At 36.2% G+C, this 17,424-nt stretch overlaps 1 protein-coding gene and 1 pseudogene across 1 annotated transcript; one reads left to right on the top strand and one right to left on the bottom strand.

Annotated features, from left to right (window-relative positions):
• Positions 1–185: 185 nt before the first annotated feature.
• LOC106349990 lies at positions 186–12,775 on the top strand (annotated as a pseudogene).
• A 2,599-nt stretch (positions 12,776–15,374) lies between these two features.
• LOC106351510 (transcription factor LAF1-like) lies at positions 15,375–17,415 on the bottom strand. The gene is made up of 3 exons (XM_013791299.3): positions 16,295–17,415; positions 16,068–16,197; positions 15,375–15,989 (listed from the first exon to the last, which is right to left on the bottom strand). The coding sequence occupies exons 1-3, from the start codon at positions 16,485–16,487 to the stop codon at positions 15,452–15,454; spliced, it is 861 nt and encodes a 286-aa protein (XP_013646753.1). The 5' UTR covers positions 16,488–17,415; the 3' UTR covers positions 15,375–15,451.
• Between the last annotated feature and the right edge of the window lie 9 nt (positions 17,416–17,424).

Below are 17,424 nucleotides of genomic sequence, written 5' to 3'. Positions count from 1 at the left end.
AAGTATAGTCGATGTAACTTGTTTAAGAAGTTAGTTCCACATAACGGTTCGGATTTTGGCAAAATATCATTTGTCTATCCAGTTTCAGTAACTACTAACTACGAGAGTACACCTGTACACGCCTCTGAATATAAAAATCGATAGAGATCTCTATGTTTTGTCGATGTCTTCTCAAAGGTTGAAACTTAAACGGACACGTTTGGAATATCAGCTACATAGGTGGATTGGCGTGGGAAGGTGAAAACAAGAATCTCATCTTCAATGTATGCTTCTTTCTATCTTCTCTTTTTTTTTTTCCTCATTTTCTCTAAGCTCTCTCTTTGTTCCGTCTTTGTGTCTGCGTTGACCCTCTCTGCCTTTGTCACATTGTACTAAGATGATGTTTGGTCTTTTATTGACGTTTTATTAGTGGTGTAAAGAAAATGAAATCTCCTTTGGCTTTAATCTCATGTCAAAGGGTGATTGACTAGACTATAGCTATAAAAACTTTACTGTAGAATTTATGCCATAGGATTTTTTTTATTTAGGTGTAAGTGATGTAACTTTAAAATTGATTGTTACATCAATATATTTTCTACGGTCAAAAAGATGGAGCTTTAGAAAATAAGGTTTTTACAACTATTTTTTTTTTTTGTTGTAGCTTTAAAAAACAAGATAAAACATGATTGATGATTTAAAACCTGTAGATCTTATATATTAAAACAGAAGTCATAATTTTGATTCATGTGTGATTTTTTTAAAAAATAGACCTAATGGACATATTCCTAGAAAGTCATGTTACATTTAATCTCTAATCTTATCATTTAAACTTTGGACCTACCAGAAATTTTTATTAGGCTATCAATGATTGGATTTAAACAAGAAATGATCCATTGGATTTATAGATAGTATAAATTAAATAGATATAATTTAATGTTGTAATACTATACATCTGTTGTGAAAGTAATGGAAAAGTCTATCTTTATTCATAACATAGAGGTTCCTTATATAGGAGATTACATCGTCATAGATAAATGGAAAGAGTACAAATCATAATCCAACTAGGAAAAAGGAAAACATAAAGACATAAGGAAAAGAAAAAGCTGGCCGACTCTCTTTTTCTTGGGCCGCTGATGGTATAATCTCTTGGTTATGAGTCATCCACAATCTGGTTCATAACACTTCCCCTTGGATGCCATAACCATTTAGAGCTTGTAATGTGCTTTAATGTTGCATCATTAAAACCTTACCAGGAAAACCCAATTGGAACAAAACCATGGTGAAGGAAAATGAGTACAACACACATTACTCCCCCTGATTTGGACATTACTGAAGGTCCCTTGGACCTCTCCAATTTTCTGCAATCCGTGGGTGATGAAGATCTCGGGCAGAATATGCTTCGTCCTCGAACATGATAATTGGTTCTTCTTTACCATCGGTCATACCACAATCTGATCGAACATATTGAGTCATCGACCTCAAATACACACACACGAAATCTTGGATGATGTTGCTGTGATATGCGTGTACCACCATGTGTAAAACAAAACCTATCTGAAAACATATCAACAAAACCAAATAACCCCTCTTTGGGCTGGTTAGTATAAAATAAACCAAAATCAAAGGCTTCTTCATCGTCCTTCTTATGGACCAAACAGATCAGTATCTAAAACAAGACTTCTGCATCGTCCATCTCAGGACTAAATGGACTTCTTTATCGTCCACCTTTGGACTGAATGGATCAGTGTCCAAAACAAGTGATCTCACGCCCATGTACTAGATAATGGGTGAGACTGGTCCATATTAAATCTCTTGAGTATCCTTTTCTGTATATACTATTTGATGCACAAGGATTTCATTGTTAATGTACTCAAGCTGTAATCCCAAACAAAACTTTGTTTTCCGTGATCTTTCATCTCAAAATCTTTCTTGAGATATTCAACTGTTTGAGAAATTGTATCCAGAGGTTCCTAGGATATTCAGATCATATACTTTGATGATTATCAATATTGTTCTCGAGAACTTGCTGTTCTTTCAGCTCAATACCCTCTAGTACTTTCATTATCCAGTGGAGCATATAAATATGCAGTCACTACATCAATTTGCTGCAAGTCTAATTTTCTCTCTTATATAGCCAGACTTATGAGAAATCTAAAAGTAGTTGCATCCACCACATGGGAGTATGTCTCCTCATAATCTATTACTGGTCTTTGTGTGAATCCTTGTGCAACATCAGCTTTATATCTCACGATTTCTATTCCTCACAAGACCCATTTATATCCACTGGTTTTAACATCATATGGCGTCTTAATCATATGGTCAAATACGCCTTTCTTCTTTAAACTATTTAACCCCACATTTCCATTCAATCCAATCTGTTCTACGAGTGCGCACTCTTATATTGACGTGGGTTCGTGATCCTCGCTTATATTCATAAATTCAAGTGCTACCTTGTATGCAAATAAATCATCTTATGTCGACATTCCTTATTGGTTCCATTATGTTCCAGACATGATATAATCGATTGAGATTCATTATTATCAGGACCTTTAATACTTTGTAGCTTGGCGTACCAAACTACATTGTTTGGTACCTGTACCTTAGAGCTGGCCGGCCTTATCTCCATGTCTGGGATGGTTTCCTTAGTAACCTCAGATTTGGATTTTGACTATCATTCTCTGCACCTTTCTTTTATTTCCGAGGATTCTTATCTTTTGAAACCTATTGGTCTACCACGTTTCATACGTTGTCTAGACTCTGTAGCAACTTGACTGTATCTCTTCTTGGACATCAAATTCGTTGGTGCTTTACAAGCTGGTTTATATATGACTTAGTCATTCTTTTTCGGGTCAACAAATGTGTCTGCCATTTGATTAGCTAGCTTTGTAAATTTATAATCTTTGGATGTCTATTTCACATTCTTTAGTCCGAAGATCTTTCCAAGACATTGATGGTTGATTCCATTCTATTTCTTTTACCATTCTTTTACCAGTTTTATTATTTTTTTCTCCTCCTGGTCTTAAAATAATCCGTGTGCCTGGCCTCAAATATAATCACCCATAGTTGGCTCAAAGTAATTTATTATTGTGGGAGAATCATATCCAACATATATCCACATCCTCTTTTTGAGGTCCCATCTTAGTTCTCTGTGGTGGAGCAATTAGTACATAGACATCACATCCAAATGTCTTATGATGGGGTATGTCTGGCTCTTAACCCGTTAATAATTGTGATAGGAGATATCTATGCTCACTAAATGGCCTGATGTGTATTAACTTAGGTGCATGTAAATTTCATGTGGCCCAAGCTGTGAATGAGAGTTTTGACCTCATAAGTTATGGTCTATCAATCAGCTATTTGCGTTTTAAAAGATTTCGGCCAAGCCGTTCTTGGTATGGAATGTATCACATAATTGTCCACACTTACCCCCATGGACATACCATAATCATTTAAACGCTTGGGACATGAATTCACCAGTATTATCTAGACATATAGTCTTTATTATGAAAAAGGGGCTCGTAGCCGTTTTACTGGTGATGGCCTAATGAGTTTCCCTTGTGTACATGCTACACACGTGAGATTCTTTGGGATAACTCTTCTTATATTTTAATGTGTGCCTTTTGAATATCAATTTTCGCATCATGTTTGGACCAGGAAGGCCAATCCGGTCGTGCCATAAAGTGTATATTTTCGCAGGCTTTTAGCCTCTATCATACTGATCTATGCATAGTCTAGGTCAGTAGATAATGCAGGTATAGTCTTTAGGACTTATTATGGCCTTGGGCGATTTTATACATATATATCTGAAGAAATTTTTTGTTTCCTTCACCCATTGTTTCAATATGGAAACCATTCATTCTTATATCTGTAAAACTCAATAGGCTGCTCTTGCTCTTAGAGCTGGGTGGATATAAGGCATCACTGATTTCTAGATGGATACCCTTAGGCAATAATATATTATCCTAGCCATAGTCTTCTTTCAGACTGGCGATACCTGTTTTAGTATTTATATTGGCATTTTTCAGTGTACTCATATAGAAAAATCATTCATTCATTTAATCTAAGCAGACAATGTAATAGAAATAAATTCAAGGAGATAAAAATAAGAGAAAGCATACAAGCAAAGCAATCACACAAGTTTGATGTCGAAATCAGATTATCAACTTGATTCTTTTAGGCAATAATAAGTCTCATATTCCATAAGATCATCTTGACCATGTTCGAAATTATTTTTACCATCTTTATAGACCAAGTGGGTTTCAAGATTCTTCCCTTTCAGACTCTCTTTGATAGAGGTCACAAAAATGTTTGGGAGTCCTTCATATCTTAGCCTAATGGTTCCCCATTCCACATCTATGACACACTGATTTGGCCGAGCTTTGTGGTTTAAAAGATATACCACAACCACTACCTTGACCATGACTCAAATTGGGTTGATACCCACAGCCTCTGCCATAGTGATTCCCACGGCCAAATGTGTTATAGTGGTCATGGCCACGTCCTTTCCACCCTTCACGGCTATGACCGTGTGGTCTATCATTCTGGACGTGGTTACCTTTTTTTTCTTTTGCGACCTTATTGGTATCAGGTAATGGGGTTAATCCAGGAGGTCTCAATTCATTGTTTCTCATCAGTAATCCATTATTTTTCCCAACTAGCAATAGACTCATCCACGGACTTATAGTCCTGGATTCTGGGATTCCTCCAATCAAATATGGCCTTTGGTAATAACACCATTCTTTGGTGATCATATCTCGATTTTTAACTATGTCCAAAGGTCTAGAGGATTCTCTATAGTCAGATACTGATATTTGAGACTCTTAATAAGATGATGGCTAATAATTAATATTGCCTTGTATCAATCTTTCTCATTTGGCATTATCGCCTTTAATGATTCATTCACCAAGTCCTTTGACTTTAGGATAAACTTAGTATCTAGTGCCTATTTCAAATAATTATCTCCTGAGAGATTTAGGGCAGCAAAATCCAAGTTGATTTTCGACATCTCAAATCATATATCAATCAATTTTTGATCTCATAAAATATTTAACATACAACCATAAACAAGACATGCTATCAAGTCAATACATTTCTAATAAGCAAACAAGCCACACAGCCAAAGGTGATATAATGCAATAAGGCCACACGGACAAAGTGATATATGATGCATAATAAGTCACACAGATTTATCAAGCAAGGGTATCAACCAAACAAGAAATTTCTATATGTTTTCATGTGGCCATATGGTTATAATGCAAACCTAGCATACTGATTCTATATGTACAGGAGTGAAATTATGGAACCTCAATTTAAAACAATCAGATCATGCAAATGTGATAATAATCAGATCATGCGTATAACATAAACATGTTGGTCAGGATGATATATGATGCAAACTGGCCACACAGCCAAGTAGATATGATGCACTCAATCTTAGCAATCAGATTCTATATGTGCAAGGGTAATATTAAAACATTCAATCAAGGTTTAACAATTAATCAATCAGTTTCAGGTATGAGATTTAGCTAGACTAACAATCAGATTCAATTAGGTTTTATCAAAACTAGCAATTGGATCAATAATAAAAAATAATCAAACGGATTCAGGCATTACACAATTTAGGGTTTTGATCCAAAAATAGGGTTTCAATCATGAAAAACCAAAACAATCAGTTTCAAGGCTGATTCTCTCAATTTTATTAACCAGTTTCAAAGCTGATATTTATCAGTTTCAAGACTGATATTAGCAAGATGGAATCAAGCAATCTGATTTTAGGAATACGCAAATTAGGGTTTAGGGTTTCAATTCGAAATTAGGGTTTTATCAATCAATCAGCTTCTAGCAAATAATCTTAAACCTCAGAACAATTGATTATATCATGAAACTATCAACCTAGTATAATATGAAACCTCAAAACATTCAATTCGGATTATGCAATACACGGAATCTATTTTAGGGTTTATCAATTCGAATTATGGTTTATATTATAACATATTCTACATGCAATATTAAACATCAAATCATTCAATCAGGTTATAAAAAATATCAATCCTAACTCACACGGATTTAAACCTCAAAGAAACATTCAATCAATCAAATAAAACAATTCAAGCACACGTAATTTAGGGTTTACAGATTTTAGTGTTTCACTTTGAACATTAGTTCATTCGATTCTGGGTTCTTAGAGTTTAGGAATCGTAATAAAGCTGATCGGGATCGTTGGTACGCGATCCATTCAACCCATCAAAGGTTCTAGTTTGTACGCGAGCTGGTACTTGCAGTCAAATAAAGCTGATCGGGATCGTTGGTACGCGAGCTAGTACTTGCAGTCAAAGAACTCGTAGATCTGGAACAGTTTGATCACGGACTGGAACAGGCTGATCGTACAATCTGGAATAGTTGAGGCGTACTGAAACTTGCAGAGATCAGTCCACAGATCGATCTTGTTGAGATCAGTGGTCGAATACAGATCAGGGTCATGATCAAAGAGAGCTAATCGATAGAGATTAGGGTTTTAGCAATTGAGAGAGATTTATGGTTTATGGTCGATATATTAGCTTAGGGTTTTAGAGATCAATCGTGCTGATAACGTGTTGTGAAAGTAATGGAAAAGTCTATCTTTATTCATAACATAGAGGTTCCTTATATAGGAGATTACACCATCATAGATAAATGGAAGTACAAATCATAATCCAACTAGGAAAAAGGAAAACATAAAGACATAAGGAAAAAGAAAAGCTGGCCGACTCTCTCTTTCTTGGGCCGCTGATGGTATATCTTGGTTATGAGCCATCCACAATCTGGTTCATAACAACCTCGATATGTTAAATTTTTAAATATTTGTCGATGTTAACTTTAAAAATTATTAAAAAAAATTCAGATAACAAAAATCATATTATCTAACAATGATTAATCTTTACCACTTTAAACCAATGAAAACAAATTTTAAACTATATAGTTTATTTTAAAAATTAAACAAAAGCTAAATGTTTAATTATTTACTAGATAATATAAATCTATGAAGCGAAAAGTTTAATTTTTTAAAAACTTTCTAAATTTGTGAAATATTACAATATCTTTGAATATGACAATAAAAAAATATTTTACTAATATTAATATATATAGTTATGACTTTAATAATGAAATAATAATCCGAAAATATATATATATATATATATAGAAGAAGATACAAATACATGTGAAAATTTGAAACAATCTATTCAATGAAAAAAAAATATACCGTAAACTTATTATATTTTAAAAATTGATACATAATAATTGATAGACACATATATATTATAATATATACCAATTTAGAATTGAAAACAAAATATTTATATAAAAACAAATGAAAACAAAAACTCGTGCGATTGCGCGGATCGAGATCTAGTTAATATTAAAGCTAAAGTCAGCTCCTACAGCCCAACCAATCACCTCCGGTATTTTGTTGTTAACAAGAAAATAAAAATTGGATACATTATCACCTGAGCATAGACAAAAAACCGACAGCTTAGGGCATCATTGATTTTAATTTTATATAAAGCATTCTAAAATTTTTACATGAAAAAAAGGCACAAAGTTTTATGTGAGCATATGTCATCAAGAAAAAATTAAAAATGTTGGACCGACACTACTGCCAGTTTACCTGAACTTTTCTTTCTTTTTAATGTGATTCAGCTGCCTCCAGTTCTGATGCTCACTGGATTTGTAATAATGGGAGGAGAAGGTAAACAATAACAGAATCTGTTGAACAATGAGAAAGAAGTTTTTTTTTTTTTTGAAAGAATGTTAAATTAATTCAACCAAAAAAACTGTTTTACACTTTGTGTTGCAGAGTTGCTTAAATTTTAAAATTACAAGAAACTAAAAACAATAAAGCTCTTATCATCTTGTGGCAAACCAACGGACAAGTCCTCATTCATATGCGTGATGGCCACGGATAGAAGAAAGTCTGTTCCTTATGTTTTTATCCACCACTCCGATCAGCTGAGACGGCGTCACCGGTGGTTCTCCATGTTTCCTTTTGTTGCGCTCCCGCCAGATCACATACAAAGTAGTTTGGAAGACATATCTTATTAGGAAAATGTCAATCTGATCCTGGTTCTTATCCATGAGAAGCTGAAGAATTTGGTCCCACTGACTTGTATAGCGAGTAGATAACATATTCTGTGTAAGCCCTTTCCACACCGTCTCCGAGTACTGACATTTGAAAAAGAGATGGTCTCTCGTTTCTAGAGGATCATTACAGAGTATGCACGAGCTTGTGCTCTGGGTATTCCACTGCCGTATTCTTTCACCGGTTGCTAGTCTGTCAAGAAAAGCTAGCCAAACTATGAAAGAATATTTAGGAGTGTTGAAAGTGAACCAGACCCCAGGAGACCAGTTTATTTTCGGTTGAACCTCTCTAGTTAGCTTCCAAGTTTCTTTGGAGCTGAAAGTGGCCTTGTATATGTTCTCTCCCCTTCTCCATAGCCTGATGTCATCCCTATCCGACAACCCTCTTCTTCTAATGCCCAGAATGTGATTTGCTATGGTATTCAACATCTCCACGCGGTGCCGTCTTGGACGATACGTTCGCATAACATCTTCGACCGTAGCATCCAAAGGAATCCCCATGTCAATGCATCCTCTCCGCCCCGTAATATCAAATAATATACCTTCCGGAGTCCAAATATCAAACCAAAAAGATGTTGATTCTCCATTTTGAATCTCAGTTTTTATAAAACAAACCCTTTGCGATATCTCGATATTTCAGCAATTTCTTCCATATCCAAGAACCAAGGGTTGAACTTTCTTTCACCGACCAAAAGGAGCTTTCCTGATCAGATACCTATTTACCCATTGAACCAAGAGAGATGAGGGAGAGGAGAGGAGTTTCCAGATTAACTTCAAACTTGAGACCTTGTTCGCTTCACTTATAGATCGCAGACCCAACCCTCCTTCATCCTTCGGCTTGCAACAGTCTTTCCAAGCTACTTTAGCTTTCTTTGTGTTGAGTTCAGGACCAGACCAAAGAAACGCAGCACAAAGACTATCAATCTCTTGGATGCACTTCTTAGGTAAGCGGAAAGCAGATATCCAAAAGTTTGTCAGACTATGGATAACCGAGCTAATCAATTGAAGCCTGCCTGCGAAAGACAAAAACCTTGCATTCTAGGAACTGATTCGAGATCTAACCTTCTCTATTAATGGAGTGTAATCATTCGTTGTCATCTGTTTCGTCATCAACAGCAACCCGAGATACCTTACTGGCAAATCTCCAGCTGCAAAAGAGAAGAGCTCAAGTATAGTTTTCTGCTCTGACTCCCGAACCCCAGCCATGTAAAGAGTTGATTTTTCCATACTGATGTGCAGCCCAGAGAAACCTGAAAACTCCTTGAATACCTCGAGAATGCCTTCTACAGATCTTTGTTTCCCATCCGAGAACACGAGAACATCGTCCGTGAAACAAAGGTGTGTCAGCTTCAGACCTTGACAATATGAGTGGAAACCGAACTGTCTATTGATTGTTGCTTTGTCCAGTAACTGAGACAAGACTTGCATACAGATTACAAACAGATATGGCGAGAGTGAGCAGTCTTGCCTTAGTCCTCTTTTGCTATTAAAATAGCCTGCCAGTTCTCCATTAATCTGGACTGAGAATGATGCCAGAGAGATACATTTTTCAATCCAAGTGATGAATTTTCCCGGGAATCCCAACGCCTCTAATGTTGAAAACAAGAAAGGCCACTGCACCGTGTCAAAAGCTTTGGATATATCAATTTTGAGCGCACATCTAGCCGAGACTGTGTCCTTGTGATAGTTTTTCACTAACTCAGAAGCAAGTAGCACGTTCTCCATCAACACTCTATCTTTTACGAAAGCTGATTGGCTTGGTGAGATGAACTTAGGGAGAACTTTTTTAATTCTGTTCACCAGAAACTTAGAGATAATCTTGTATAAGACATTGCAGCAAGAGATTGGTATATAATCTCTCATATATATGGCCTCTTCTTTCTTAGGGATCAAAGCCAGTATGGTAGAGTTAACTCCTTTCGGGAGGAACCCCTTCTCAAAAAACGATCTAACCGCGATTACCACCTCTTTGCCTATGACTGGCCAGCTCGCCTTGTAGAATTCCATTGTATATCCATCAGGGCCTGGAGATTTGCCGCAAGCCATATTGAATAGAACCTGTTTAATATCCTCCTCTGTTACATCTTGTATCAGCAACATTTTGTCTATTTCCTCACACTCGAAATTTAATATTCCTTTCAGCTCCTCCACAGATAAACACTGATAATCAGGAACTTTATGAGCTAAAAAGCCATTAAAATAGTTTACCGCTTCTGCTTTAATCTCCTCCTGAGTGGATGCCACAGATCCATCTTCCCTCTGAATTTCTCTTATTGCATTTCGAACTTCACTGACCCTTAGCCACATTATGATAATGCTTGTTGTTACCATCGCCCACCTGTAACCAATACAGTTTTGCCTTTTGACTTAGCACTTTCTCTTCAATGGCTGATAATACCGACCATCTGCCATATACTCTGTTCTCTTCAGCTAAGTTCTCCTGAGATGGAGATAACAGAGTACGTTCTTGGCTCTCGCAGAGTTTTTCCAATGCTTCTCTTGTCCTTTTTATAATGTCTCCCACCTGCGCTTTACTCAAAGCTCGTAGTTGAGGTTTAAGATCCTTTAGCTTTTTAGATAATCGGAAAATAGCCGAGGTGGAGCTATCGATCTCCGGAGTGTCTGCCCAGAATTTTTCCACCAGTGGGAGAAAATCATGTAACTCTGCAACCACATTGATAAACTTAAACGGTCGCTTCAGTTTTAATACATTTCCCTGAATCTGTATTCTGCACCTAAGATGGTCTGAGCAACCTCTAGCTTCAAATACACAATGAGATTGAGGTAAAGTTTGGACCCAAGCTGAGTTCACCAGAGTTCTATCCAACTTCTTATAGATTAGCTCTGTGTCTCTCTTATTCGTCCACGTGAATTTAGGTCCCTGGAAGCTCATATCAATCATGGAGCAGTAACGTACCATCTCTTGAAATTCCCTCATACCGTGAGAGACCATTGGAGAAGTAGCATGATCTGAGTGTTCTTCTACTTCCAAAGTTTCATTAAAATCGCCCATCACGATCCAAGGCTTGTTTCTTATCATGGGAGAATATTGGTGATTTTTTAAATCCTCCCATAGAGCTCTCATGTCTTCCATTCTGTTGGAAGCCTATACAAAGGAGCATATGATCTCCTCTTCCGCACCTTCCAAGTGTTCAGTTGATCACTTTTGTAGCATGGTGTCACCCTCACCCTAGGATTCCAAACCACCCAGATTGTCCCCAACCTACTGTGCTCGTAGTTAGACAGCCGTGACCAATCACGAAAAACAGAGTAAGCAACCCTATCCGCCTTGCTCTCTGTATCCCGTGTCTCCAAAATACAACCAAATTGCAAAGAACTTTTTTTTATCCAATCTCGAATAACAGTGTGTTTAGTGGTCTTGTTTAAACCTCGGATATTCCTGAAGAAACCCGACATTAATGATTCTTTTTGAACGATTTTTTAAAGAGCATTGAACATAGTCCTTTGCTTTTTGAACCGATGAATTTGCCAGAATCTTGCGCTTCTCTTTTGACCTTCTGGGAAGGTAAGCCCTTATATAGACCTTAGTTCATTTCTCTTTGTTTCCAACATCAGCCTCCTTAGAAAGATCATCATCTAGTGTCTCCTCACCACCGGATTCCATTGTTGTATCTTTTAAATGGTCTGAATTCTCAGCAACTGATTCTAATTCGGTTTCAATTCTTTCCCCTGAAACAATGTCTGAGGTCCCAACCTCTCTTGTCTTCACAACGTGGTCAACTTTCTCTGTGATTTCCCCTTCCTCTTCTTATTCTTCCATACTTAGAACAGAGAATCTTGAATTGGCAAGTATTGATACATGTCCATACTCAAGCGCGTTGTTCATTTTTTCTGCTGATCTACCCACTTTCCCTGGTGATACTGTCTGCCACTCTTCCTCTGTATTTGCTGAGATGATCTCCTTGGAATTTTCAGCCTGGTCTCACTCTTCTATGTTTCCACAGCTACATTCTCAACTTCCACATCCACTGTCGAGTTGAGAATTATATCTCCTGCCTCATGTGTCCCGTTGTTGATGATGATGATGATGATGATTCAAATTTAAAGACTACATAAATCTGTGTTTTGATATTGGAACATGCAGAACTTATAAGTTAAAAGGCTCTTCCACTGGAAAAACCAATGAAGAACTTGATCCACCTTGTTCTACATGCCATTGCTCTGGCTCTTGGGATCTGGGGAATCTATGCAGTTTCCAAGAACCACTACAAAAGTGGAATCCCTGATCTCATAGCCTCAATTCCTGGATTGGTATTGGTGTCATTTCGCTCTATGCCGTCCATGTATATTCCCATGGCCTTCTAAAGTTACTTACAAAACAGCCACAAACACTCTAGGACTAAAACTTTGCTTGAAGCAAAACTATTTAACACAGAACTTTTGAACGTTGCAGTGTGTGTACAGCTTCATAGTGTTCTTCTTCCCAGGTGGGTCACCAAATCTGAGAAGCGGTTTGCTTCCGTGTCACGTAATGCTGGGCTTATTTGTTTATATACATGTGGTTGGTAACGCAGCTTTAGGGCTTCTGGAGAAGCTGACTATCTTGGAGAGTGGTGGGCTTGAGAAGTATGGAACCGAAGCTTTTGTGGTACTCACACTACAAGAAAACGTGAGAGTAACGACTATCATTTACAACTACAAATGTGTAGTCGTAAATTAACTTCGACGTTACGTCTAACTTACGACTATGTTAAAGTCCGTCGTAACTTAGACGTAATATTGATACTAAAAGGTTTAGTCGTAAATTGGTCGTAAACTAACTTCGTATTTACGACCACACTTTCAGGTAGTCGTAATGTGGTCGTAAATGTACGACTAAATTACATCGACAAGCTACCATCTGATTAACGACCAGTTTACGAGAAACGTAGTTGCACATTCGTGGTTAAGTTATTATCAAACATAAATATGTTATTTATTATATAATTAATGAAGTTATATATTTATATATATATGTTGATGATCCAGGTTGATTATGATGATCCATTCTATCCTCAGTAGTTTCACGAATTGATACAAGGTCCGGTCGCTAAGGTCACCACAACATCTATGTATTTCACACGAGGCTACACTTTTCACACTTACGAATATGGAAGTCGGCGAGCAACAATGAACTATGGAGTATGTGAAAGGTGAAACTGATTTCTATGGAATCTTACAAGAGATCATCAAAGTGGAGTTCCCCGGCCTGGTGAAGCTGAAATGCGTTCTCTTTAAATGTGACTGGTTTGATCCCACCGTCAATAGAGGTGTTCGGTATAGCAAGTTTGGAGTTGTTGATATAAATGCTACACGGAGGTACAACAAATTTGAACCCTACATATTGGCATCTCAAGCAGACCAAGTTTGTTTTATTCCATACCCGAGGATCAGACAATCTGAAATATCTTGGTTAGCCACTATAAAAGTTACACCTCGGGGCCGAGTCTTGACTGATGAACAACTGCCTTTACAAGAAGATGCCGTAAATGAAGTAGAAGTACCTGAGCAAGCTACAAATGATATCTTAATTGTTGATCTACACAACCAGGGATATGAAGAACTTCCAGACGATTCAATAGACGAAGCCAACGAAGATGAATTTGAAGAAAATGATGAAGTGGATGATGTTTCTGATGATGAGTGATCGAGTTTGATTATGTTACAGTGTTTGTGTTTTATTATATTATTAAACTCTTTGTATTGCATTACAAATAATATATAACTTATTATCATGTTTGCTCAATTATATATGAACTTAGTTTAAAAAAATCTTTGTACTTTGGGGTTTAGAAGTGTATAAAACTTATGATGTTTGGGGTTTGGGGTTTCGGTTTTAGGGTATAAACACAAAACAAAGCTAATTAGTCGTAAATACGACTCAGTTACGACTAATCTTAATTCTTACCACATTGGTCCCTAATTGGTCGTAAAGGACTTCGTCCCACATTGGTCGTAATTTTAATTCTTCTTTACGACTATTAGTCCTTAATTGGTCGTAAATAAAAAATTTATTTAGTCCCTAATTGTTCGTAATATTATTTGGTCCCCCATTGGTCGTAAATTTACGTCTCCTTTACTACTGCTAGTCTCTCATTGGTCGTAATATTACAACCCATTTACGACTAACACCAAAACTCTATATATACTCGGACCTCGCGAAGCCATTTGGTTGCTCATTCCCTTCTCTCTAACAACGACTTCCCTTCTCTCTCTAGGTAAGTTTATTTTTTTTTGTTTTAGTTTTAGGTGGTTAGTTTGGTGATTAGATTAGGTTTAGAATTAGTTTAGGATGGAATTAGATTAGGATGGAGTTAGATTATGATGGAATTAGAATAAGTTTAGATTATTTTTATATAAAAAATTTGAATTGTTTATAACCATCTATTTTTTTTGTTTTTTTTTCAGATTGACGATATTGCTATGGCTGGCCGTAGAAAGAGACTTAGGAACCTTGCGTCTAGAAACTCTTACGGGAGTACCTTTCTCGGACAGCCGGATTCATCTGCTTCTACCTCCGGCACATCATCCGACTTCTTCGACGAAATAAACCTTAATGCGTAGTTTTTTCCGGTTTTAATTAATTTGTATTTTGAATGTTTTATATTATGGATATTATTATGTTTACGGATATTAGATATTTTCTTTTAATTTTATCAAAATTTTAAAAATTAAATCAAACTAAATTTAAATATTTGATTTTAATTAATATATGAAATTCGTAAATAAATACAAAATTCGAAAATAAATAAATAAAGTTTGTCAAATTTACGACCTATGAACGTCTAAAATCGATGTAAAGTGGTCGTTACCTCACGACTAATAAACATCGACATTAGAGGTAAATTGGTCGTAAGGTTACGACCAGTGTACGACTAATATGTCTAGTCGTAATATCACGCCCAATGTGCCTCGAATAATTAATTACAACCAGCTTCTAACGACCAATCAATTTTCGAAGTTAATTGGTCTAATGCCCATATTACAACCAATTAGCTACTAATATTGTAGTCGTTAAGGTCTTGTTTTCTTGTAGTGTCACTGTTTCTGCAAGTCTCCTTCGCCGCCCTTCTCCATTGATGATGCTGATAACTACAGCTATTCTGCTATATGAAACATTTTCTACATTCCACGCATATCTGTGTTGCCAATTTTACTATCACTAGATCATATTTATATGATGTATTTGTAGCTGGAAACTTTGTGTTTGATTTAGCTAACTAAGAGTTTGCTTGCTTCTTGTGTCTAGAATCTTCAATAAAGACTATAAAGTTAATGAATCTTGAAAATCTTTAAACATCTTACCATGATTATTTACTTTATAAATTTGATTTACATTAGTTTAGACGTAACATAGCTACATCATTATTGATGAAGAAAATAAAATATCAGAAGAGTTACAATCTAGGCCCTCTCTATCAACGTTATGCTCCTGCTTCTGACACTTGGAACCAAAGACAATGTCTTCAAGAGTCCAGTTGCTGTTGTTCATCATCATATTGTTGTAATGGAACCGATCAACGTCACCTGATTCTTGGTAATCTGAGATAGTTCCTTCAATACTTGGAGCATGATTGTGGTTGGAGTCTGTCAAATCAGAAGAAGAAAACCACTCGGAGAAGAAAAGCCTTGGAATCTCAGGACCAGAAGAACATAGATAGTTGTTGTTGCTTTCTTCTGATGGAGATGAAGATGTCTTATCAGGAAGTCCCTGGAATGAGATGACGTGATTCGAGACTAAGGTTTGGGGGTTTCTTTCTCTACAAGAAACACGTGATTCAGAAGAAGAGGACATAGATGGAGGCTTGAGCCATCTCTTTTTCAAATGAGAATGCCAATAGTTCTTTATCTCGTTGTCAGTTCTTCCTGGTAAGTATTGCGCAATCTTTGACCACCTATTCACACCCAAAAAGTGCTATCTTTAGCATCTACTAGAACAATAGGGTTAGGGTTTCAGTCAGGGTTATGCTTACTTGTTTCCCAAGGAAGAGTGAAACGTCAAGATAATTTCTTCTTCTTCTGCACTAATCATATCCCTCTTTAACCCAGGTCTTAGGTAATTAATCCATCTAAGTCTGCAGCTCTTCCCATTCCTTTGTAACCCTTTTCATATTCAATCCCACAAAAAAAAAGACTAAGGTAACTAGGGATCATCCAAAGAACAAATAAGTATTGAGGAAAGAAGATTAAAAAGAGAGACCAGCTTTGATGGGAACAGTGGTCCAGCAAGAATGGCCATGAGAGAGGATGAATCTCCTTAGCTTCTCGTCTTCTTCAGGTGACCAGAACCCTTTCCTTTGTCTCTCCTTTAGCATCTCTCCAGATTTCGTTTTCGCCATTATCTCTGTTCTGAAACATGTGTGAATATTATGGTTTAGAGAACATATATACATCACCAAAGTCCACAAATAAGAGTCTACATACTTAAGAAATGACCAAATGGGGCTGCTTAAAATGAAAGACAAAAGACCTGTATATTATATAGTTAGACCCACATGAAACTTTGGATATTTATATGCATGTTTTCGTATTGTAAGCATTTGTATAAGGAGTGAAGACAAAAGTCATAATGGAATATATGTAACGCTGGATTAGGTGTAGCAAAAGTCTACTTAGATGAAATTATATTATTGATACAGTGCTAAAATCTATAGTTTTCAACTCAAGAAACAAATTAGCAGTAAACCCCATCGCAATGGAAAAATTATTTGCTGGAGGAACAAAGTATAAGATATCAATGTAATCTACAAATTGCAAGGGAGGTTTATTATGAATCTACAGTATCACACACAAAAATGTCTATACGTTAGCAAGAAGTCGAAAAATATGACAGACTTCTCTAATTTGGATTACGTAAGGATTACTCAATGAACTTTTTAATTACGAACCCTAATCTGGTTGGAATGTCGTGTCTGATTCAATTCAATGATTGTAAATAATGAAACAATGATTGTAGAGAATCATCCAAATCTGTTAAACAAGTGTCTTTTAGGAAAGTATCAATAGCAAGTAGACAGATTGTATTTGCGAGACCAAGAACTCCAAGTAATATTAAAGTTTATCTACGAGATATATGTTTTCTTTGTTTTTTTAGTAATAATATTTTGAATATTAAGTTGGCTGGAAAACATTTTTGTAAATGTTTTGTACTTTTGTAGTGAAGTCAACACTCCGCTCCTATTTGTTGTAGGGAATTATTTTATAGTTTTTCGTCTGAAAATTTTGTATTTCTTGACAATTGGACGAGTAATAAATACTTATTTGAGGAATATTGTTACTTTTAAAATCTCAATTCCTTACGTCAAAGAGCTGTCGTTAATTTTAAAAATA

The sequence above is a fragment of the Brassica napus genome, chromosome C1, assembly GCF_020379485.1.
Source record: "Brassica napus cultivar Da-Ae chromosome C1, Da-Ae, whole genome shotgun sequence".
NCBI classification, from domain to species: domain Eukaryota; kingdom Viridiplantae; phylum Streptophyta; class Magnoliopsida; order Brassicales; family Brassicaceae; genus Brassica; species Brassica napus.
This window is presented reverse-complemented; position numbering and strand designations above follow the sequence as displayed.